Source organism: Pelobates fuscus, chromosome 3, assembly GCF_036172605.1.
Source record: "Pelobates fuscus isolate aPelFus1 chromosome 3, aPelFus1.pri, whole genome shotgun sequence".
Classification (NCBI taxonomy): Eukaryota; Metazoa; Chordata; class Amphibia; order Anura; family Pelobatidae; genus Pelobates; species Pelobates fuscus.
The window spans coordinates 310961137-310987580 of NC_086319.1; the positions used below are offsets into that span (position 1 = coordinate 310961137).

Genomic DNA, 26444 nt, shown 5'->3' on the forward strand with positions numbered 1-26444 from the left:
AGCCCCGCCTCCCGGAACAAGTGTGAGAGACAGTAGCCCTGAGAGCCTGGAAAGGACCCACAAAATTGTTTTGGACTATATCACACCGGTGAGGAGAAGGACATACAGCCAGACAACTGCTTTTAATGATTGAAGTGTCTGAATAAAGGATTTTAACTGCCATCACAGCCTCAAGCCTCTATATACCGAGATGCCTATACAGTTCAGAGCAGACTAAATTGCTCTACTCTTGTGAGTGTTTTGATTTATAATTTCAATATTTTAAATCTTATGCATATTGCCCTATGAGTTTTTTTCTGTTTTCTTTGAGTATATCACTGAATTGTCAACAGAAGCAACTTTTAAAAGTGAGTTTATTTTTCAATTAGCACTTATGTGGTCTGACACTAATGCACTTTTAAGATATCACATATGTATGTGATATTCATATCACTTAAATTGATCTATAGTATTTAAGCACAGTGCACATTATAATACCTTTGAAGAGTTATTATTATTGTTAATTAATATTTGTGTGAATTATTCACTAATATTGGTCTTAAAGGCACAGCGCACTTTATTTTTGTTTTTTTGTATGTTATGTGAGAGGAGCTTTTTCACGATATATAGTGCTGCTTTAATCTTATATTGTACTGTACACATTAATTTTAGCGCCATTTTTACTTGTTTTTTGGTACCTTTGCTCTAACTATAGGCTATTGACAGAGCAGATGATAAGAAATTTAAAATTACAGACTGTATTATACAGGAAGTTTAAACATTAGATCTTTTTACAGGAAATGTGTAGGAAGACTGTAGGTGTGACTAGGGCTATATAAGCACAGTGATTAAACTTGTAAATGGCAGAGACTTGAGTAGTGAGACTGCAGGGGCAAGACACCAAGACCACTGCATTAAGCTTAAGTTGTTTGGGTGCTTATAGTGTCCCTTAAACTACAATAATTGTATGCAAATGATGTCATAGATATTGGGAAAGAGATACATCTTGAGATATGTAATGATTAGTGAAACAGACAATCTTTTAAAGGGTAACAGTTCAAATAAATTGGCTTCTATGAGTAAAATTTTTAATATTGATGTAAAGGAAAGGCTTGAGTGTGCTATATTTGATAACCTTTGTATACTGTATGTTATAAAGACTACATTTCCTGCAACAGTAACAATGAAAGCCATAGGTTTGTGTGAATAATGATCTGGGAATACATTTTCTGGTACATTGTTAGGAAAATAAAATACTTTCAGGTTTTGTAGCAACGTCTACAATAGCAGTAAAATCTATTCTTCAAAGAATTCTTTTGGGTTTAAATTGTCAGCAGACAAAAGTATCTACCTTGTTCTTGCTACAGTGATTTACTATAATTTCCACCTCTAGTAATGTATTTAAGGGGAAATTGCTTCTTTTAGGGTGCCCCACATGCGGGGAGGAGGCACAAAAACTGCCCAGCAATAAGTCAGAGTAAGCATTTGCCTACTAGGATGGCAGGTGCCTACACTGTCAAAACTGTATAGGGGGAGGGGGCACAAAAACTGCACAGTGATAAGTCTGAGTTGGCATCTGCCTACTAGGATGGCAGGTGCCTACAAGGTATGGGGGAGATGATCGAAAGGGAGAGGATACACTTCAGCTGTCCTAAATAAAGAAAGACAGGGTGCATTTAAAATAAAATCCCCACAAAACTAAACACTTAATATAAATATATATTTTGAGTGAGAGAGAGAATGTGTATGTGTGAGAATATATGTGTATGTAAGATTGTATCTGTAGCTGTTTATGTGTCTAACACTGCATATGTGTCGGTATTTTTGACAGTGCTCATAAGTTTAAGTGTCTTTTTGTGCCTGACTTTGTGTGTCTGAGTGTGTTTGTCTGACTGTGTGTGTTAACATCTGTGTCAATGCTGGCATTGTACATGTGTCTGACAGTCGGATTCTATGTATGTGTGTCGAACAGAGTGTATGTGTGTAACATTGTATATCTGTGTGTGTGCCTGACATTGTGGATATTGTGTGAGTCCGGCATTGTGTATTTATGTGTATTTGTGGTAAAATACTTCTAATTTGTGTATTTGTACGTGTGTGTCCTGAGACCAAGACCTCTGACGGCCCCTCTGTGTGAGAATGAGCATGTATGTGAGAGAATGTGTGTGTGAGGTAGAATATTTTTATATACGGTATACATATTTTGGTGGGATAGGGGGCACTTCCCAAATTCACACACAGGTATCCTGGGTGCTGGGTAACATGCTCTTGAGTGTAAAGGGTGACCTGTATGGGTAACAATCCTTGCACCGGCTCTGATGCTGAAAGAAATTAACTATACACCTTAAAAATTAGATATACCAATTTTAGTTTGGGGACAGATACATTTTCACTGCCTTAGCAGCTGAAAATACTTTATACTTCACATTGATTTCTTTTGGGACTTAATTTCTCTGCTTGGCAGTACCTTCCAACTGTTTTATTGGGTCATATTTCAGTAACTGGAATAGTGTCTGATAAGCTAACTTGTTTCAAAGATTGCTTTATGAAGTGATGGTTGCTGTTGGTGAGGGCACCCGTGTTAGGCTGGCATCTAAAATAATTATTTGCACTGTCTCTGTACTTTTCTAGCACATTGTAAATGTTGTTTTATATTTAGCAATTCTGGAGGCAGTACATTCAAAAGCAAAACTTAAAACAGGGAGCAAAGGTTTTAGAGCTTTAGAAGCCATCTGTCACAGTTTCAAGGATTTGGGATCCTGTCATTTTCTTACATGATTCTTCTTTCATCGGAATGTATTACTTGTGTAATCAGATACATTGATATATAGTCTATGGGATTTTAACACAAACCAGTTTTTTTTAATGTATTTTTCATTCATATATCAAAAATAAGTAGGAAAGCAAGTGACTGTATACAGTAAGAATTGGACTTGTGCAAACATTCCCTAGTAATTGTCAAACAAATCATTTCTGAATATTTATTTACTTGCAATCCTACCTGTGGAGTCTACAAGTGAGATCGATTCGGAATCGATTTGTTTGGGTATTAATGAAAATGACGTTTATTCAGACTAATTTTGCACAAGTCTAGTATGAATCTCAATCTCATCCATGGCAATGTCTGCTGACATTAACCCATTCACTATTCGGTTTACTTCATTTATACAAAAAAAAAGGATATACACACATAAAAAATGAATTTGAATGACTTACAAAATGAAGCTACATATACTTTTATTTGGCAGTTTATTCATCTACTACAGAATGCAGTGGTGGTAAAGGGATTTAGATATTTAATTAATTTTGCAAAAGTCAGTCTGTAATTTAAATATTAACATAAAAACATGAATATCAGTTTGTTTGTTTTTAAACATAGAAGGTGTGACGAAAAAGATTAATACAATTAAACGATTGAAGAGTTTGTAAGAGTCTGATGGGGGTATGCAGGCTGTTCCAAAGGAAAGGAGCCGTCCGTGAAAAGTGCTGCAAGCGTGAGTTAGCAGTGAGGGTGTAAGGAGCAGGCAGGAAAAGGTCACCGGAATAGCAGAGAGCCCGAGAGGGGGCATACCTATGAATCAGTGAAGAAATGAAACAGAGGCTAGAGTTGTTTAACCCCTTAAGGACCAAACTTCTGGAATAAAAGGGAATCATGACATGTCATACATGTCATGTGTCCTTACGGGGTTAAAGCTTTAACGGCAAGGGTTAGTATTTTGAATTGACACCTATATGATACAGGAAGCGAGTTTAAGGATTGACAGAGGGGCGATGTATGGGAGGAGCGACGGGAGAGAAAGATCAGCATTCATTACACAAAAAAGAATAATGACCCAAAGCACACCAGTAAGTTTGCATATAAAATAGATGTATTCATCCAGTGATTCAATAAAAGTTGTACAAGAAAAGTGCAAACAGCAGTATAGGCATACAAACAATAAGTCACAAACCCATATAGAGCATATCAAGTATAGAGATAAGTGCTTAGTTATAAATCCCACCAACTCATAATATTGTAGGCATACTAACCCAGAGCAGGAGATACAGCAACCCCAACGTTTCGGCGTCTAGCCTTCCTCAAGGGGGATCTCAAAGACTTCAGTCTATGTTCTCATTTATATACCAAGTAAATTAGTAGCCTGATAGTAACCAGAATCATGCAGGACACTAAGTATCAAGCCAATAGGGTATCCTCTTGTGTGAAACTACTTCCGGGTTCGCATGTGAAACTACTTCCAGTTTCGCATGTCCTCACGCACGCGTGGCGTGTGACGCGTGCATAATGTTCAGTGTAGTTACCGCCCATATCCATCTCTACTATCCATATCTGTCTACTTGATATGCTCTATATGGGTTTGAGACTTATTGTTTATATGCCTATACTGCTGTTTGCACTTTTCTTGTACTACTTTTATTGAATCACTGGATGAATAATTCGATTTTATTTGTAAACTTACTGGTGTACTTTGGGTCATTATTCTTTTTTGTGTCCATGCATCTGGTGGGGGGGAACAGATTTTTCCCATGAAGCACCCAACATCCTTTTTTTACCACACTATTACCCATATAAAAGTTGAGCGCTCACTATATAATTGTACAGGCAGCATTCATTACAGACTGTTGTGAGACAGTACGGCTCCTGGGAAGACCAGTTAGAAGAGAATTACAGTAATCCATATAACAAATTACTAGAGCATGGACAAGCTCTGTGGCAGCATCTTCCGTAAGAAAGGGGCGGATCCAGGCGATGTTTTTAAGGTGGAATCAATAGGTTTTAGCAACATGCTGGATATGAGGCACAAAAGTGAGGCCAGGATCAAAGATAACACCAAGACCGTGAGGCTGGAAGGACAGACTGAGGTAGGTAACATCAACTTGCAAGTGAAGCAAAAGAGGAGGATCAGAATTATGAGGAGGAAAAATAAGAAGCTCTGTTTTAGAGAGATTGAGTTTCAGGAGGACGTCCAGTCAGAGGTTGAAGAAAGGTAAACAGTGACACGTTGTAGAATTGTAGAAGTTGTAGGGAGAGATCAGTTTATGAAATGTTATTTCAATAATTACATGACATTATGGCATTTTCTTTCCTCAGACCATGAGATAGTTCTACAGTTTAACAGTCATGTTAAAGAAGGTGATTTGCGAATGGGGATGCTTGACCCTTCGTTTTATTTAAACTAGCAAATAATAATTCCTTAGAGTTAGGGCTTTAGGAAAATATCACTAACATAAATGAATTCTATTTTAAATATGTTGCTCAAAGTAATGTCAGCAATGCCAAATAGATCTCTTTCCAATGATCTTAACATATTGATATAAGCTTGATATGTGCTTAATGAATTGATATTCCATTGAAGTGAACATTTAAAAAAAAAAAAAAAGTAATGCATAACTAACAGGTCTCTCTCTATTTAATAAGATTTCCAAATAAAACAATACTGTTAGAAAAACAATCTAAATCAGGGCTGTCCAACCTGCACCCCCCCCCCCCCCCCCCGCCCTCCCAGATGTTGCTGAACTACAACTCCCATGATTCTTTCAATTAAAAAGATAGCCAGGGAATCATGGGAGTTGTAGTTCAGCAACATCTGGAGGGCCGCAGGTTGGACAGCCCTGATCTAAATGATTATCTGCAAATATCCCCATAAACGTTAATGGTGATATCTGTAGATAAATAATTTGAAAAGTTTTACCAAGGTTATTGAATCATGTCGAACGCTTTTTAAACTGATGCCATCATGTTTCCTTATATACAGTTATGTATGGTTATAAAAGGACACAAATGTTTACTATCTGTATAATTTCGAATGATTTTGGTAAAAATATATTACTTTCAATCAATATAAATACAGGAAAAGAAGACGTACAAGTGAATTTAAAAAAAAGTCGTAACCATTTTCCATACATGTAGGACATATAGAATCACATCTTTACCTAACCTAACACTAATATTATTCTTCAGTAGCAGAGAGGTGTCTTACCATAGTGTGGGATGATGCCCCAGGCCATTGCTGATGCATATATTGCCCCAATCATCCAAAACATGCAAAGCCAACTCAAATGTTCGCCTCTCTTCTCACGCGCTAAAAATTCTGAGAAATAAGCAAACACGATGGGAAGGGATCCGCCAATCCTAGAATAAAAATTGGGAAATGTAACAAAAATATGTTGTCATCCAAAACTAACAATAAAAAAAAGTCTAGACTGGGTTAAAACATATGAGTGTTGCGAAAGTTTTATATGTTTAAATACTAATTTTGATGTTATATACTAACCTGGGACATGTGGAGACCCCCATGGTAAATAGGTTAATACTAAATAGGTTATACTTTTATATATATATATATATATATATAAATATTGAGAGGAATGGCAGCACTCACAGTCTTTTAATAAAATAACTTCTTAATTGTAGCAAGATTAAAAAGTGGGATCAAGTGGGATCAACGTTTCAGTCCTTTTCCAGGACTTTTATCAGGATCCATCCCATCACCCCAAATCCGTTGCCTTGGAGTTACACTCCACTACAATCTTTTCTTCACCTCCCACATCCAATCGGTTTCTTCATCCTACCTCAACCACCCATACAATATTTCCAAAATGTAACCATTTCTGAGTACTGATACCACTAAGCAACTCATCCACTCCCTTGTTATTTCTTGTCTCAACTACTGCAGTAACCTACTAACTGGCTTTCCTCTCTCTGCACTTCAGTTGATAATAAATGCCTCTTCCAGGCTAATCCACCTTACCCATCACTCTGTATCTGCTGCACCTCTCTGTGAGTCTCATCCACACTGGATCCCTATTCAAAGCAGAATTAAATTCAAGCTTCTTACTCTGATATACAATGCCCTTACTAACGCTAATAACCACTACCTGTCCTCACTAATCAACAAATATACTCCAACCAGCCCCCTAAGACTTAACAACGATCTTTCCTTGAATCTCTTATCACCTCTTCCCTTGCTAGACTGCAGGATCTCTCTTTTGAAGCATAAACCCTCTGGAACGCACCTCGCTGCGCTTTCAGACTTTCCTCTAGTCCTTCTTCCTTTAAATGCTCCCTAAATACATTATTGTTCAGGGAAGTCTACCACTCCATAATTATTGTATTCCATTTACCAAATAAATGCCCTCATGTCACTCTGCATTAACACGATTCTCAAGCTTGCAGTCCCCACTTCCTGTTTCTCACCTCCCCATGCATCTAGATTGTAAGTTCCCACAGGTATAGGGTCCTCATCATCTTCTGCATTAGTTTGTCCACTTTTGTATTGTCCCTTAGCTATATTATACTGTGTTTTTACTGTGTGTTGACTTGTACCAATTATAATCCTCTAAGTATTTGGGTCATTCCTGAGTTCTGACTCAAAGAACAGATTGCTACCATCCAGCTATATTTTATTAAAATATATATCAAATGTAATTCACATAGCTATTAATATACATTGATTGCATACTATGTACTGATATGCAGGCCATAGATATGTATTATATATTGGAAGCAGTATACTTACCCAAACCCAGATATAAGGCGGCAAAAGAGAAACAGCCCATATCCCTGTACAAAGGAGGAGATGGATGAAAACGCAGCATTGATGGCAAGTGAGATCATGAGACATTTCTTCCTTCCCAGTTTATCTGCAAGTCCACCCCATACAAATGCACCAAGCATCATCCCAACGTAGACTATCAACCCTGATAAAATCAGAAGTGAAAGGATGTTACATGCACTGTAGTTATTTTATCAACATTATCAACATTGTTTGTTACATCGAGAATCCGTTCGATACCATAATTAAAACTATCCAAAGGAAAGCTCACTTTTCCTAAATGCAGTATACATTTTAGATTCTGGCAAAAGAGAAAGTGAAATACAAGTTGCAACTTTGGAAGTAAATTAATTGTCTTGAAATTCCGGCAAATCTATCTGGCTGAGGAGGCTAACAATTGTATTATTTAAGACATACCCTTACTATAAAAGGCACTATAATGGGAAATGAGCATTAGGCATACATTTTTTTCCCCTTCATATGACCTCTCTGCTTTGAGAGTTGACCTATTTTCACTTTATACAAGTGTCTAACTTGTTGCTAAGAGATTTATGTGACCACTAAAATAAAAATGTCTGGCTTCAGATGTTAAAACATTGCCATGTACAATTATAACACTTTATTAAAAGGGCAGTGGACTGGTAAGGACATGATGGATTTTTTTTTCTTTTTACACATGCTCCGTGCACCCTGTGGGTAAGTGCTGTCTCAATCTATGTACTGTGTCAGCCTTGCATAGAGAACCCTGCATGAGGGGACTCTGTGCAAAATATACACAGTACTCAAATGTTTCACAAATCACTTGTTATTGCCAAGTAAAAATGTAGCCCTAACAAGTAGAAAGCTACCTCTAGTGAGTGGATCATGCATCCTCTAGGCTTGTAGTGGAAATTAAGTTTGACAGCTTGGTTAGTACCGTACGACTTGACAATCATATTAGGCCCTGGTACACATAAGAACACATGATCCATCACCAGCAAGGCAGAAAAGCCTGGAAGTTCGAATGTAGGGAAAGCAAGACCATATAGGTTCAGTAATAACCTTAGTTCTTTAGAATGTATTTTTCATTATTGGTTATTTAATGAGCAAAGAAGTCAGCCAACCAGTCATCAGACAAGTCAGGATACATGATGATTCTGTAAGAGTGTGTCTCTTGTATTGTGTTTGTGTCTGCACCCCTGCACTGGAGTCAGTTAGAATGCAATAGAATTAGTATTACAGGAATCCATTTTAAGGATGAGGGGTTATAGCACAAATTGGTTGTTAGAGGCTTAAGCACACCTGGCCACATGGTTCCTGGAACGGTAGGCATTTAGGACATGACGATTGGAAGTTCTGTGGCAGAAGTGTATAAATGGGTAGTGGAGGTATCCGTCTCAAGTGAGCCCGTTCTCCCTGTCACTCTTTGTTGCATGGAGAGGGTCTTTATGTCCCATTGCCCAGTCTGTTAGAACTTCTTGAGACTCTGAGTGGTATTGAAAATGGGAGAGGGGGCAGGGATATGATGGAACATCATATCCCACCCTCTATCCATATACTTTGCATGCTTGGAGTCTAGAGCACTCTTCACTGAATCAGTTGAGGAGCATGAAGACCCTCTGCCATTGACCTGCTGTCTCTGCTATGTCTGGGAGGACACAGTAGAAACACACAAAAGGATGAGAGGTAAGACAGACACAAAATAGGGTGAGGAAAGTAGTGACATGCACATGAAGTAATTGGGGAGTTGAAAGACATACAAAGGTGTGATGGAGTTAAAGAGAGACACAAAAGGGGTGAGGGGATGAAGAGATGCATACAGGTTTGCGGGGGTAAGGAGAGACAAAAGGGTTAGATCAACAAAATATTTTAATGGTGTGGGAGGGGAGCATGGACAAATATTTCCACCCTTGGTGTTAAATATCCTAGGCAGGCCTCTGCCTCTTGGTCATTTAATAGAGGCTGTAAAGAATTAGGGCAACTCACTTTGGTACAATCTATCCATGGTATACTGTATCTCTACCTCTCTATATCATGGTTGCTTATACCTCATTCCACAAAAGTTAAAGGTTTAATTTCTATTTTATCCTTCACACCTCTAAATCACATTAAATAATAATTCCCATATCCCAATTCACAAAATTTGTTGTTAGCAAAATGTCAATAGTTTGCACATTGCAGCATTAAAAATGATATCCCAGCACAATGCAAATTCTCAGTTTCCCTTAGTCATTTGTCACTTAATTTAACCCTCCAGCCTTAAAGACAATTCACTGCTCATCAAATTGCTTATCAACCTTTTGCATGCTCTACTAAGGTGCAGAAGCAATGCTCAGACATTCAGTCGTTTCTAAAGTAACCCATTCTAACCATTCTATACCAATTTTTTCCCTAGAACAGGAGTCTGCCATTTATGGCACGTGTGCCATGCATGGCACTCGAAGTGCCTTTGCACGGCACTCAAGGCTGCCAGAGACAAACAGACGCTGGCCTATCAGGAGTCGCAGAGGAACTTCACATATCTGCTAATGCAGCCCAAGCGGTAATTGCAGGTGATGAGGGACAATCCTCAATTTACACATTGCAGCACTTAGAGTACGTGATCTCAAATCACTTGCTCCCCACACTTGAGGGGGACAATAGAAGGGCACAGGAGGGAGAGGGGCAACAAAAGAAGGGCACAGAAGGGGAGGGGAGCAGAGAATGGTACAGGAGGGAGAAGGACAAAAGAAGGGAAGAGTAAGGAAAGGGAGAAAAAGAAGGGCACAAAGAGACACACGGAGGGGCTGAGAGGGGCTGGGGGCACAAAGAGACACACAGAGGGCTGAGCTAAATGTTTTTGCCGTGCACAAGTTTAGTTTGGCATACAGTATCTCACAAAAGTCAGTACACCCCTCATATCTTTGTAAATATTGTATTATATCTTTTCATGTGACAACACTGAAGAAATGACACTCTGCTACAATGTAAAGTAGTAAATGTACAACCTATATAACAGTGTAAATTAGCTGTCCCCTCAAAATAACTCAACACACAGCCATTAATGTCTAAACTGTTGGCAAAAACAGTGAGTACACCCCTAAGTGGAAATGTCCAAATTGGGCCCAAATAGCCATTTTCCCTCCCTGGTGTCATGTGACTCGTTAGTGTTACAAGGTCTCAGGTGTGAATGGGGAGCAGGTGTGTTGTATTTGGTGTTATCAATCTCACACTGATCACTGGTCACTGGAAGTTCAACACGGCACCTCATGGCAAATAACTCTTTGAGGATGTGAACAAAAAAATGACACTTTGGGCCTAATTTGGACATTTTGACTTAGGGGTGTACTCACTTTTGTTGCCAACGGTTTAGGCATTAATGGCTGTGTGTTGAGTTATTTTGAGGGGACAGCAAATTTACACTGTTATACAGGCTGTACACTTACTACTTAACATTGTAGCAAAGTATAATTTCTTCAGTGTTGTCACATGAAAAGATATAATTAAATATTTACAAAAAGGTGAGGGGTGTACTCACTTTTGTGGGATACTGTATATAGTTTGGCATATATCACCAGTATCCAGCTCTGTTGTATAATAACACAAAAATACTTGTGGGCACTCAATATAACTTCTAAATCACTTCTGGATACTAGACCATTTCAGAATATCCTAAACCACAGCTAAAAAAATGTTCATCTACTTCCAGGCTTTTTTGCCAAATGTAACATTTCTTATTTAAATGTTATTTTCTTAAAATATTTGCTGATATTTTCTCTTAAAACTGATAAAACTAACCGAGCATCACTGAGATTCATTAAAAGATGAGCTCAAACTGATATCACACTCAGAAATGCTGACAGTGTACAGAAGGCACCAAGCAGTCTGTATTCTTTAAGCTCTCTAATTTGTGAGCCAGTGCTAATTTTAGCTTTCTCCATTAGTATGTAACCCTGTCAAGGAAATAAGCAGGCAGAGGTGGTCTTAAAGCACATTAGAGAAACTCTCCAGAGACCACTGACTCAGCCAGCACAGCTTTCGAATCTAAGATTGTCCAATTTTGACACATTGTTAGCAGAAGCTGCCAGGATGCAACTAACGTTTTAACAATGTTTTATGATAAGGTGTACCTAACTGCAGAAACAAATCCAACATTGCCATGTGGTTAAATACTATTTATTCTCAAAACAGAATGCATGTGTCATGATTGAGTGTATATTTCGTACCTGTTCTATGCAAAAATTTGTTTATATTGTGTATTAATATTGTTTTTGTATTTTATTGTACCATAATGTATCAATGCACTGTTTTGTGGACCCAGGACATACTTGAAAACTAGAGAAATCTCAATGTATCTTTCCTGGTAAAATATTTTATAAATACATAGATTTTATTTCTAACAGTAGAAAATGAGAATAGTTATGAAACTCTGTAATGTAACTGATTTGCAAGGGGTAACATACCTCCAAACAATTAGAGGGATTACACATATTTAAAGAAAAAAGGACTAACATTGACTCCAAGATCACAGAAATTATTTAGGGGCAAAGCTTCAGGTATGTCCCTGAGGATTATCTTAACCATTTTTTGGTTTATGTCCATCTTAGACTGCCCAACATGTCTGGAAATTGATTTTAAAATGGTTTTATATACAGGCAAAAATGCACCTGATGTTGGATGGCGTAAAGGGATTCTATAGTGTTAGGAATACAAAGTTGTTATATCCCTAACACTATAGTGCCCTTCGGTCTCTCCCTCCTTGTGCTCCTCTTCCCCCCCTCCTTCCGTTATATAAAAGATTTAAAAAATCCCTTATTTGCTCACCAGACTCTGGCTTATTTTTCTCTCTCATCGCTCCACTCACACATCACCCCTCTGCTAACCATTACATTGGCTTTGTGTACCCATTAGGATTCAATTCAAAATATTAACACTTACATTCAAAACTCTTAAAAATTCCCCGTTTCATTTAAACACTACATCATAGGTAAGCCTCTTCTCCATCATTCCACTCTGCCAATGGCCTTCTGCTGTCCTCTAGTAGCACCGAAATGCTAACTCTCACTAATTAGATTTCTCACGCTTAGATCCATTCCCATGAAACAGCCTGCCGCCCCATCAGAATTTTCTCTTATTAAGAAATTCCTTAACACCCTTCTCTTCTGGCTAACCTATGGTCTCCTTGAGTAGCTGTAATTCCTTAAATCTATCTCTTACTCGTCTTAACATAATAAGTGGCTCCACTTTCTTCTTCGCTCTCAAATTCCAACTTTAATGTTCACTTTTTCTTGTGATTTTCCATGCTGTCCTTCCTCTCATGGTTATTAGACTTTGCCTCCTCTAGATTGTAAGCTCATTTGAACAGGATCTTCATTAACTTCTTGTTCCTGTCAACATTTCTAACAGTTTGTCTCATTTGTTGTTAAATCCCCCTTTTAAACGTATATACTGCTATAGAATAGGTAGGCACTACATATACCCCAATAATAATTATAATAATATTAGACTTCTTCTTGTCTGGTATTGAAGTTTTTGAGCCTTGGAAGGGTATACAGATAAATATGATTACTAAAGGCAAGAGAATTACCTCCACAGAATCACAAATTCACCATATATTAATACATACGTCTACGGGTTATTAACTACTTTCACTACCAGGCAGTCATTCTAAAGCCAGGAATATTTTATTTCAAGCTATAAAAAAGTTTATCTAAGAAATCCAGTATAAAATCATTCATTGTTCTGCTTGAAAATGGTTTCATTTCTAAGTCTGTTCATCTTTGTTATTGGATGTAGGTTACATCATAAATCAAAAGACATAAAAGATTATTGTGAGTGGGGATCAGTTTTATTAAAATATTATATTGAGCAAGTAAGAAATCATGGGGGGAACTCACTAGCAAAAGGAATAGTACAGCAAAACATTTTTTTTTAGATCTTACAAATCTAGAAAAACTATTTAATTCATGCTTTATATATCTTTGGTTCCTTAAGTAGATCAAGTCAAAATCATGCTGAAGAGCAGTTCTCCTCAACCTTCTCCTTAAAAGACCACTATAGTGCCAGGAAAACAAACTCGTTTTCCTGGCACTATAGTGCCCTGAGGGTGCCCCCACCCCCATGGCCCCCCTCCCGCCAAGCTGAAGTTGGAGGAAGGGGATTAAACATTAACCTTTCTCCAGCGCCGGGTTCCCTCGGCACTGGGGACTCTCCTCCTCCTTCGGTCATCATCGGCTGAATGCGCATGCGAGGCAAGAGCCGCGCACGCATTCAGCCAGTCTATAGAAAATCACAGTGAGAAGCGCGGAAGCGCCTCTAGCGGCTGTCAATGAGACAGCCACTAGAGGCTGGATTAACCCATTTGTAAACATAGCAGTTTCTCTGAAACTGCTATGTTTACAGCAGGCAGGGTTAACCCTACATGGACCTGGCACCCAGACCACTTAATTAAGCTGAAGTGGTCTGGGTGCCTATAGTGGTCCTTTAAGGCACACCTAACAGTCCAGGATTTAGGGATTACCCAGGTGTTTCTAAGGTGTTTGCAAAAAAAACTAAATTGTGGACTGTTAGGTGTGCCTTGAGGAGAGGGTTGATGAAGAGTATATACATTTGCATAATTAACATTAAAAGTGACTAAGAATTCCACAGCACTTTAACAGCGATCTTCATGCATCAAGCATCTAGCATCAACTGTACTTGGGCCTCAGCCTAAACATACTGCATAGCAATAAAGGAAAATGGTTTTAAGTGGAAACAAATAATATAGGTATTGCCTTGGAAGGACAGTGTGCCAGTAACATAAAATGTCATGTGTTATATTGGAATGTCATTTTACTTATGTCTGCTATATTTATATTGATTTGTTATAATTATATAATTTTATATTTTATGATTTTAGAAGTAAGTAGAGAGGGGCAGTTAAGATGGTGGGGGCAACATGCAGAATAGCAGGTGTTTCTGGACTACTGAAATCCTCCAAGCCTTGGAAAGGAGTCTTGGTAATTAAGGATGCAGCTTTAATTGTACAATATCCAAGCATCATAATGACGTCAGATCAGGGCCGGACTGGCCCACCGGGATACCGGGAATTTTCCCGGTGGGCCGCGTCACCTGGGGGCTGCTCTAAGCAAAATATGTGCCACCGGCTGGCCGGTCCGGTGGCACACAATATGAGGGGGGCGGCCGCATTCCGCGCTGGAGCCGCCGGACCGGGTGGCAGCCTCGCCGGTCCGGCGGCACTCCTTTCACTAATGCAGACACGCTGGGGGCTGATGGAGGAGGGAGGAGCATGTCTCTGTACCATGCTCCCTCGCGGTTCCCACAATTCCCAGCACAGGAACCGCGAGGGAGCATGGTACAGAGACATTCTCCTCCCTCCTCCATCAGCCTTCAGCGAGTCTGCATTAGTGAAAGGAGTGCCGCCGGACTGGCGAGGCTGCCACCCGGTCCGGCGGCTCCAGCGCGGAATGCGGCCGGCCCCAGCCCCACTCACTACTCAGGTAAATGACTCAAGGGGAGGGGGGAAATAAAGAGACTCAAGGGGAGGGGGGAAATAAAGAGACACAAGGGGAGGGGGGAAATAAAGAGACACAAGGGGAGGGGGGAAATAAAGAGACTCAAGGGGAGGGGGGAAATAAAGAGACACAAGGGGAGGGGGGAAATAAAGAGACTCAAAGGGAGGGGGGGGATAAAGAGACACAAGGGGAGGGGGGAAATAAAGAGACACAAGGGGAGGGGGGAAATAAAGAGACACAGGGGGAGGGGGGAAATAAAGAGACTCAAGGGGAGGGGGGAAATAAAGAGACACAAGGGGAGGGGGGCAATAAAGAGACTCAAGGGGAGGGGGGAAATAAAGAGACACAAGGGGAGGGGGGAAATAAAGAGACACAAGGGGAGGGGGGAAATAAAGAGACTCAAGGGGAGGGGGGAAATAAAACAGAGGGACACAGGGAAAGGATGGGGGAAAGAGACAGAGGGGGGATAGAGAGATGGTGGAGGGAGGAAAAAGAGACAGGGGGGAGAGAGAGACAGAGAGGAAGAGAGACAAAGGGAAAGGGTGGAGAAAGAGACAGAGGGGAAGAGAGAGACACACAAGGGGAGGGGAAGAGATAAACAGAGGGGGAAGAGAGAGACTGGGAAGGAGAGGGGAAACCCCCCCCTCTCCCCTGCCAGACAATCTCCCTCCCCCTTCCAGAGGCACCGTGCGGGCAGCCGGCAGGGAGGGAGAGAAGACCCGGGAGGTCAGCCTGCGGCCTTCTCGCACGAGCACAAAGCGTTGCCGCGGTTACCATGGCAATGCTCCGGCTCTCACGAGAGTGAACTCTAGCCCTAGAGCTATGGGCTAGAGTTCACTCTCACCACGAATTCCTGGTGGTCGCAGTGTTGAGAGTGAACTCTAGCCCCATACACACACTGCCCCCACACACTGCCCCCCATACACACACTTCCCCCACACACACACTGCCCTAACACACACACCATACACATTCACACGCTGCCCCCATACACACACTGCCCCCACACACACCATACATACACACTGCCTCCATACACACTGCCCCCATGCACACATTGCCCCCATACACACACAGGGCCGGCCTTAGGCCTGTAGGCGCCCTGTGCGAAAAATCTTCAAGGCGCCCTTCTCTGGTCACTAGCCCTCTTGGTCCACATCCTCCCATTTATACTTCTAACCATTTAAAACCTCCTTATTAATCCCCCACAAAAAAAATCTTAAAAAGCTGTATCAAAATACAAATTTTACATAAGTGCAATATAAATATAGCTCTATATAGGTGTCTCCCATTTGCAATTAAAATGAGAGAATAATAAAGATTTACTCATCTTTTCCCCGCGCATCCCACAATGTCATGGGGGAGACTTTGCCTACCACGCCAATGTCCAATCCAATGCTTCTCATAGAAGACAAGCAAGTGTTGCACAGGCAGTAAAATGTTCCCATAGGAAAGGATTGAATCAATGCTTTTCTATGGGGCTCCTGCATCACGTGACCAAGTTTTACTCAGTCAGTGCAGTGGAAGCACCTCGAGTGGCTCTTATACTGACTTATTGCTGGACTTAAAGCGGCACTGTCATGCCGAATTCCGTTTTTTTTTTTTAACCCCCCTCCCGCCTCAACTACATCCAATCGACCCCCTAGTCATCCCCAAATGCCCCTATGCCCCCCACATTACCTATTTTTTATTCTTTATTTTCTGCCCGATCTTTATTCAGGGCGCCGCCATCTTTGTGTGGGTAGGTGAAGTCCCTGTGGGACACGTCATCTGCCCACACTAGATAGCCCTGAGATTCCCGCACATGCCCAGTGAAACACCTGGACATGCGAACGGGAATTTCACCTATTCATTCATTCATCAGACAGACGAATGAATGAATAGAAAAAATCAGACGAACAAACTAACACTGAGTATCAGTGTTAGTTTGTTCGTTCAGTTTATTACAAGGAGGGAGCTATCGGCGTGCAGCTCCCTCCTTGTAATATGTAAAGACAGAAGCGGCAGGGAGCAGAGCTCCCCACCACTTCATAAGCCCCCCAGGTCCCCCCCTCACTCTATGGGGGTCAATATGACCCCCATAATAGCACAAGGGAGATTAAAATCTCCCCAATGCCCCTACTCGCTATATCGCGAGTAGGGGCATGTCCACTAAACAGTGAGCAGCCTGTGGCTGCTCACTGTAAAAAAAAAAAAAAAAAAAAAAAAAAGGGTAATAAGGGGGGGGGACGGGGGACCTACTGTCCTCCCCCGCCGGCCCCCACCCCTGGACGGCGGGTGGGGGCCATAATGGGAATGAGGGGGGACCTACTGTCCTCCCCTCAGGCCCCCACCCCTGGGCGGCGGGTGGGGGCCATAATAGTAATAAGGGGGGGGGGACCTACTGTCCTCCACCCCCCGGCCCCCACCCCTGGGCGGCGGGTGGGGGCCATAATAGTAATAGGGGGGGGGGGGACCTACTGTCCTCCCCCCCGGCCCCCACCCCTGGGCGGCGGGTGGGGGCCATAATAGTAATAAGGGGGGGGGACCTACTGTCCTCCAGCCCCCGGCCCCCACCCCTGGGCGGCGGGTGGGGGCCCTAATGGAAAAAAGGGGGGTTCTTTATAAGCCTTGCCCCGCCCTGCGGAGCTCAGTCTGCGCGGAGCCCTCCATGGGTGAAGATGGATTATTTTTTTGTGCGCTCGGGTTTTTTCTTTTTCGTCAGGTTTTTTTTTTTTGCGCTCGGGTTTTTTATTTTATTTTTAGTTCGACGGCTATGATGGTTTTTTATTTGGCCTTTTTTGGGGCTGAAAAATGAAGATTTTAGAAAAAAGAAGACGTCGAATGGTAAGTTTAATTTTACTTTACAGGTTAGCAATTTTATTCCCCCCTCACTATTTTTTAGGGTGAGGGGGGTAGGTAGGGGCATTTTTTATTTGGGTGGGGGGTGGGTGACTAGGGGCTTGGGCACCCCTAGTCACCTTGATGGGGGGGGGGGGGGGGAATTTACTTAGTGCCCCCACCCGCCGCCCAGGGGTGGGGGCGGGGGGAGGACAGTAGGTCCCCCCCCATTATCGTTATGGCCCCCACCCGCCGCCCAGGGGTGGGGGCCGGGGGGGGGGGGGAGGACAGTAGATCCCCCCCCCCCTATTACTATTATGGCCCCCACCCGCCGTCCAGGGGTGGGGGCCGGGGGGGAGGACAGTAGGTCCCGCCCCCCCCTTTTTCCATTAGGGCCCCCACCCGCCGCCCAGGGGTGGGGGCCGGGGGCTGGAGGACAGTAGGTCCCCCCCCCCTTTTTTCCATTAGGGCCCCCACCCGCCGCCCAGGGGTGGGGGCCGGGGGGTGGAGGACAGTAGGTCCCCCCCCTTATTACTATTATGGCCCCCACCCGCCGCCCAGGGGTGGGGGCCGGGGGGGAGGACAGTAGGTCCCCCCCCCCCCTTTATTACTATTATGGCCCCCACCCGCCGGCCAGGGGTGGGGGCCGGGGGGGAGGACAGTAGGTCCCCCCCCCCCTACTACTATTATGGCCCCCACCCGCCGCCCAGGGGTGGGGGCCGGGGGGGAGGACAGTAGGTCCCCCCCCCTCATTATCTTTATGGCCCCCACCCACCGCTCAGGGGTGGGGGCCGGGGGGGGGGACAATAGGTCTCCCTCCCTTATTTTACTTTACGGCCCCCACCCGTCATTTAGGGGTGGGGGGCAATATTTTTTTTATTTTTTTTCTACAGTGAGCAGCCACAGGCTGCTCACTGCTTACTAGACATGCCCCTACTCGCGGTATAGCGAGTAGGGGCATATTATTTACTAATACCAAGTCATTTTTACTTGGTGTTAGTAAATTTGGCTGAAAGACCAATTTAGGTCTTTCAGCCTTTTAGTAGATAGCTCCCTGATACCGTGGGAATTAGGGAGTTATCTACTAAGCGGCTGCAAGATGCAGCCACAGCAATGAATAGGATCGGAGTTTCATTCATTTGAATGAAATTCCGATCCGAACAAAGTACCGAATTGCATCCTAACACCAATGGAGAAACGGTGCTCATTCTGTTAGGATGCAATTCGGCAGTTTTGCCGGCGTTCTGTCTAAGTGACAGGACTTTCGGCAATACTGACAGGAATTATTGTGGGAACTGGGAGGAAAGCTAGGGATCATGGGAAAATTGCTCTGACCAGCGGAAATGAAGCACACTTTGCTCCTCCGCTGGTCAGAGCTGGTCAAGCGGAGGAATCCCATAAGACAAAGAGTCCCTACTTTGTCTTATGGTTTTAAAGAAAACTAAAGAAGACAGGAAGAAAAGAATAACAGATCCTGAGAGAGGGGGAGAAGAGGAAGAGATTGCGGAAAGGTAAGTTCGGCATGACAGTGCCGCTTTAACACAGCAATTTAAATATTGCAGTATCTCAAAAACACAGGCCCATGCACTCAAACCACTTCATCTCAATGGTCTCGGTGACAATAGTGTTACTTTAAGTAAAACTACTTGAATTTGTTGTTTAAACGGTAAGAAAAAAAACCTATATATAGCAAATGGTCTATTTAAAAAAATGATGCACAACAACACATACTCACTCTCACTGACACACACAATCACAAGTACACATAGAACCACTGTTAGATGCACTCATGACGCATACAATCAATGACACAAACACTGACGTGCACTCACTGACACAAACACACAGAAATTCATTGACAGACATACATTGAGCAAGCATTCACCAACACACACACTCACTGCCACAAGCACTCACTGCTACACACTGTCACAATCATTCACTAACACACATTGACACAATAACTCACTGACACACACACACACTGAGCAAGCACTCACTAACACACACACTCACTGCCACAAGCACTCACTGACACACACTGTCACAATCATTCACTAACACACATTGACACAAGAACTCACTGCCACAGGCATTCACTGTCACAAGCACTAACTGAAACACAAACACACACTGGCACAGACCCTGGCATAAACACTGTCACACAGACACTGAGAGTTGTACCTTATGACACACACAGACACTGGCATACAACAGTTTACAAATGCATATATCCACTGTGTGGTTTACAGAGACATTAGTTTGGCAGATAATACAGGGTTGTAATGGTTGGTGCCTGGCAGCACTGACAGAAATGGGGCACTAACAGACAGTTAATAGATATATCAGGTCATAGAGTACTGACCTGCAGCAGCCAATAGCTCCATCCTCAGCCATGCTCCCAGACAGGATTAGCTGATCTGCAGGGTGTCACACAGCAGCAGGGGAAGGAAGGCTGTGAGGTGATGGCACTCCTCCGAGGTGAATCTACAGGCAGCACAGAGGCCATAAAAGTGGTCAGTGCTGTAAAATGCCAGACTGGCAGCTAAGGAGGGGGGGGGGGGGGGAGGGGTCTGGAGGAGCATGCTTAGTGGATGAGTAAGCAGAGGGGCTGTCAGATTGGAGAGTGAGTGTCTGCTCCCTTACTGACTCCTACTCCTTAGCTCTGCAGCCACTCACAGCTCCTTTTAAACTGCATGTCTCTTATCAGGAGCTGGGAGTTCACGGAAGCCAGGAATGCCTGTGATCTGTGTGCTGCCTGGTTACTCCCCCACGGCTCTCCTCTATATTAACCTCCAAAATGCCGCAGAGACTGCAAGGGAAGGATTAACAAGCCCTAGTGTCCAAGCATGTGAGAGCTGTGTTGGCTGCCCGGCGCCCCTGTTGCCATGGCGCCCTGTGCGGCCGCACAGCTCGCACACCCCAAAGGCCGGCCCTGTACACACACACACATTCACAGCCCCCATACACACATTTCCCCACACACGCTACGCATTCACACACTACACCCCCCACACACACATACACTGAACCTTTCACACACACTGCACCCCTCACACATTGTACCACTGCTCCTATACCCTACTACAGACCCATATCCCAGCAAACCCCAGGTAAGTTGTCAAACTGTTCTTAAACGGTTTGACTACTTACTCTGTGAGGGGGTCCCGGCACTCCTTGCACCATAACCACTACACAGAGCAGTAGTGGTTATTGTGCATGGATTTTTTCTTTAAATAATCTACAACTGCCCCTCCCGGGATCAGGCTCTGGATCCTCCACTGGTACATGACATGTATATTAATGTGTGTATTAGTTAATTATATATATATATATATATATATATATATATATATATATATATATAAAATGATGTCTATTATATTTACACATATATTAATGTACATTTATATATGCATAATACACAGAGAAATGTCATTAATATGTACCATATGTAATGAGCAGATATTGGCCCAGTCTTGTTGCTAGGTAGGTGCATACTCCAGCACAATAACATATTTAAAGTGAAGAGCGGAAATATGAACAAGAGTGGGCTAGTTGGCTGACCACTTAGAACATGATGAGAGTGATGAGATTTGGAGTCCAGATGGACCTAGGGGTAATAACGGATGTGATCAAGACAAATCGTTTCGCACATCAACCTGCTATGTTTCAACGTATGTACTTCTGTGCAATAGTACAGGGCCCCCCCCATCCCCATTCCCCCCCTTCTCTTCTGTACCCTACCCCCCTCCCAGTTAGTACAAAATTTCCGTACACTATTTTGAACTGCTGTATGCATCACATCAATATATGCATGTCATATAACTACGTTGTCAAGGTAGATCGAAAATGATATGTATACATACTGTTCTTACCTATGTTCTGTACCTTGCTTGCAAAGAGATGTGTTGCAAATATGCATAAATAAAAACGATAAATGAGAAATAGAGTGAAGAGCGCACAGGACTTCAAAGTAAACAAGATAACGTCAATTTTTTACAGTTGTGCCCAACATACATTCACCATTTCAGTCCCATTACCAAGCTTTCCTTAATATGTCATGGTAGTTGGACTGAAACATTGATTACATGCAAAGGCACATCTGCTTAAAATAAATCAGCACTTTTGTTTATTTTGAAGCATATGAGTGCTTTTTTTTTACGTTGGAGTAATAATTTTTAATTTTAAGTTCTCTTTTCTAACTCTGTATCTGCACACTATGCTCGCGCGACGCAATATGGGGCTGGTAAAAAAAAATTTCCAGGGCTGCTTTTAATGCCCAGTCCGGCCCTGCGTCAGATGAATATGTTTGTTTTGCCCAGTAACTGAAATTATAATAGGCTAAAAAATTATTGAATGTAGCTCTATTGAAAACATGTTTTGCTTTGGTTCATAAATTGCTAATGGTGCACATACATGGAAAAAAAAGACAGATTATAAAAAAGAAAGTCCCACTGTAGAGGTTAAAGTGTGTTGGTATTTATATGTGTGCCTAGCTGTAGGTGTGGTGGATGTTGAATTGTACATCAGATATGGCACTCCAGTAGATGTAAAACAAAACTTCAATCAAACTATGTTTAAAGCACAAACATATCATTTAACATTTTAAGGATGAAGGCAATTGAATTAAAACAAAACCTAGAATTTGTGCAATGTATTGTTCTACCATAATTTAAGGCTTTCTCTTTAAAGGGAAACTTCAGTGCCAGGAAAACAATCTGTTTTCCTTGCACTGCAGGTTCCCTCTCTCTCCCACCCCCCAATCCCCGGTTCCTGAAGGGGTGAAAACCTTAATTTGAAGGCACTACATATAGCTCATTGGTGCTTCTGGTCCACTAACTATAGCCTTAGCTGACAAAGGGAATCCTGCAGTATCGCCCAATACCTTGGTCTTCCCAGAGCGATCAGGGATCTATCCCTGCTTGCTCCAAAATTATTTTCATTACTTTCAAATTGAGAATTGTGGAGGGGGAGTGATTCCCAGAAAATAGAAGCTACTTATTCCATAATTATTGTTCAATACAGCCATGTCTGGACTCTTAAAAAGCAAAATGAACATTAGAATGTCAACTATAAACCAGCATCACAGACTAGTAAGTTACCTTTGAACATGCTCAAAGAGTTTTCGTAAAAAAAATTTGTAAACACTTGTCAGGCAATAAAAGAATTGTCTACATACCCAGCATTCCTTTGTTTGAGCGGGATAAACACATGTCTTTCTCAGCACTAGGAAGGACAAAACCTACTACAAATAATTCTACTCCATCAGCCATCAATGCCAGTCCTAAAACAAAGAAGAGAGTCCACTGGAAACGTCCATGGCCACACTCCTGTATGATGTTTTCATATTGGTAAGCAAACTGTTCTGCATCCTCCATTTGTTCCGCAATAAGATCCTCTTGGTCTTTAAATGCATCCTTCATTGATTTGTCATTATGCTGGACTCTTATATCATCAGGGTGGGGTATACCTTGATATTCCCCCTCATATATCTCGTCATCATCATCATGGCCCTCAGTGGCATCACTTTGGGCATCTTCGTCTTGATGGGCATGTTCCCCACTGTTGTAGTAACCGTCATTAGTTGTGTAGCTTCCATATGTATTATCCTGATACCTAGAATAATCATCCATTGCTTGGTTACTGGTCTGTCTCTTTACTTCTCTTGACATATCCCGAGCACCTTGGTAAAGATGTGAACTGTTTCTGTAATTATCGTCCATTTTTCAATTAAAGTTTTAATTACAATATGTCTTTTTCTGATTTGTTAAAAGAAACCAATTTTGTAAAAAAAAAAAAAATTCCGTATTTCTTATTTTCAGCACCTTTCAACAATATTCCTCATAGGATCTTTTCCTGGCGTGTAACATCTATAAAAACCACTTCATATTTTTTGGTCAAGAAACGCAAGTCTTATCATGGCTACTCCTTCTGTAAATAAAGACAAGAAAATCATTGACTAAATGACTAATACAAATACAATATACAATATTTTATATAACACTAATGCGTCATAATTTTCTATGCAATGCAGTCTCTTTTTATCTGTTTAGATAATGACGTATCAAACACATTTTAAAAAGAAAAAAAAATCTGCTTGGTTGCATGCATGATGTAACTAAACTGATAAATGCTGACATAAATCCATCAAGTTTAATAAATTCTAGATTTATTTATTTATTACAAAATAAAATCAAGCAAATAGCTACCTTAAAGATGTTTAGGGTCTAGTTCTCCCTCAATATTTTAAATAATAAAAGTCCTAACTCCAAAAAATGCATGTTTAATAAATTGGTCAAATTGTTCAGTTCTTATAACTCCAGTTATGATTTCCATTTTAATATGCAGCTTTTTATTTCAACTTTTTTTTCTTTCTGTGTTGAAAACAAAAATACAAGTTTTATTTAACATGTTCACGAATGCTGTTACACTCTGTACATCACCATCACCAGGCATGGACTGGCCATTGGGCAAGCCAGGTAAATGCTCGGTGTGCCATGATGGCACGGTTCTCCTCGGCCCAAAGAAGAGTTTTAAAAGCTGAGAACATGGTCTCCCTCCTTCTACTACAACAGAGCATGAAATCTATTCACAAATAGGACTGCCTGAAAAAATGATTTAATCAAAATCTGTAAAGATGTTTAACCCCTTAAGGACCAAACTTCTGGAATAAAAGGGAATCATGACATGTCACACATGTCCTGTGTCCTTAAGGGGTTAAACATCAACTAGTTGCATACTTGCAAAAACATCCAACAGCGTATTGATCCAAGGATAAATCTTACTGCCATTCTGGGGTCAAGAAGGAATTTTTTTCATAGTTTGTTTCAAAATTGGAAGTGCTTCAAACTATTTTGTTTTTTTGCCTTCTTTTGAATCAACAGCAAAAAACAGATGTGATGAAGGCTGAACTTGATGGACACATGTCTCTATTCAGTCTATATAACTATAAAACTATGTAACTATGGCAAATTTCTGCTAAATTCTCTGGCGTCAGCCGGAAGGAGTTGTATGCACTCACTTGGAAAGATGATTCTTTCACTGGACCACCTGGGATTCAGAATCCTCCTCTCCCTGGCCAAAGGTAAGCCTCAGTTAAGGGGGAATAATCTTTGGTATTTGTTTATTTCAATGTTTTTACCATTTATTTCACTCTCCCCTCCATTATTGACCCTATCCCCATTACAGCCACTATGTCCCCACTACTGCACCATCTCCACATCACAGTCCGTATCTCCACATCACTTCCCCTATCCCTCATCACAGCCATTATCCCCTCCCACCTAAGCACAGTCCCCCTACAGTTTCTGTCCCCCATTACTGCACCTAACCACCAACACCGCTCATAAACCACCATCATAGCCCTTATCCACCTACCACTGCCCACCCATTACAGTTCCTATACATCCATACACTACAGCCCATATTTCCCCACCATTACAGTCCCTAACCCCATAACAGCTCCTATCCTTCCACTACTGCCCCTATCAGTGGGTAAAGGGTTAAAAAGGTAAGGTAAGGAGCATTTAGCATACTTCCCCACTGCTAATTGCATTACAGCCATCATCTCCCCCACATATATGACAGCTCCTAACCAACACACAAATACACACTACAACCCCTCTCCACACACTCTACACCACTAACAGGTCACTTCACACTTGCTACACTCTAAACAGCCCCCTTTGCAGACACGTAACTCCTCAAGCAGCCTCCCCCACATGCAAACCGAAACACGCTACCCCACAAGCAGAATTCCCACATGCATTTACCTCTCTACAAAAAAAATCTCACAAACTACTTCTTAACATACAGGTATACACTACGCCATAGCTAGTCTACCACACATGCAACTTCACAAGTATCATTCCCCCAAACATGCAACATCGAAAACGGCCTCCAAACCCATACAAAATCACAATCAACCTCCTTATACACGCACACAACACCCTCTCCCAGCCCTGTCCCTCTTTAGTCCTCTGATATTGCACTTCTGGGGACACCAGAGACATGTCTCAGGCAAACACAGAACAAACTTGTCATTATATTTGCTTTTACTATGCTAAACACAGGGCATTTTCTTTATAGCAGGGTACTTCAGCATTGCTCTGCACATGAGCTGCCATGGAGGAGCTTCATTTTGGGAAGTGTGCATGTCATTGCAGATATTCACTATTTATGACTTTCACCTATTTGATCTCTTCTATTCCCTCATATCTTTAAATGTCAAGTCTTTCACTTCTTCCTTTTCCTTGATTTGTTTTTAAAACCTCAATGCTTCCCCACCAACAATATCAGTCCTATCTAACCCCAGATTTTCTCTTCCAGCCTGTGCCCCATGCAACATTTTATAAAGCTACTCCCAGGAATCACAGATACCAAATCCTGCAGGATAGCCATAAGCAGAGGTAGAATATTTGAAAAATTGGGGGAAAATTCTCCCCATTTACTGAACAAGAGGTGACTGCACTACTCCTCTACTCTCATCCCACCACCTGTCCATTTGATCCCGCACCTTCCCACCTTATCAGATTTCTCTCCCCTTGTCTTGTACCATACTTAAAACATATCCTCAACGGCTCTCTTTCGTCTGGTGTTGTCCCTACTCCACTTAAAG

General features: G+C 41.9%; 1 protein-coding gene across 2 annotated transcripts in view; it reads right to left on the minus strand.

Annotated features, from left to right (window-relative positions):
- The window catches only part of SV2B (synaptic vesicle glycoprotein 2B), a 167893-nt gene that overhangs the window by 42349 nt on the left and 99100 nt on the right, over nucleotides 1-26444 (minus strand). For both annotated transcript variants that reach the window (XM_063448877.1, XM_063448876.1), the window contains exons 2-4: nucleotides 23007-23758; nucleotides 7497-7677; nucleotides 5958-6109 (exon numbers count right to left, since the gene is read on the minus strand). In XM_063448877.1, coding sequence (XP_063304947.1) covers nucleotides 5958-6109; nucleotides 7497-7677; nucleotides 23007-23550 — 877 coding nt within the window. In that variant the 5' untranslated portion in view covers nucleotides 23551-23758. The remainder of the gene's footprint in view (nucleotides 1-5957; nucleotides 6110-7496; nucleotides 7678-23006; nucleotides 23759-26444) is intronic.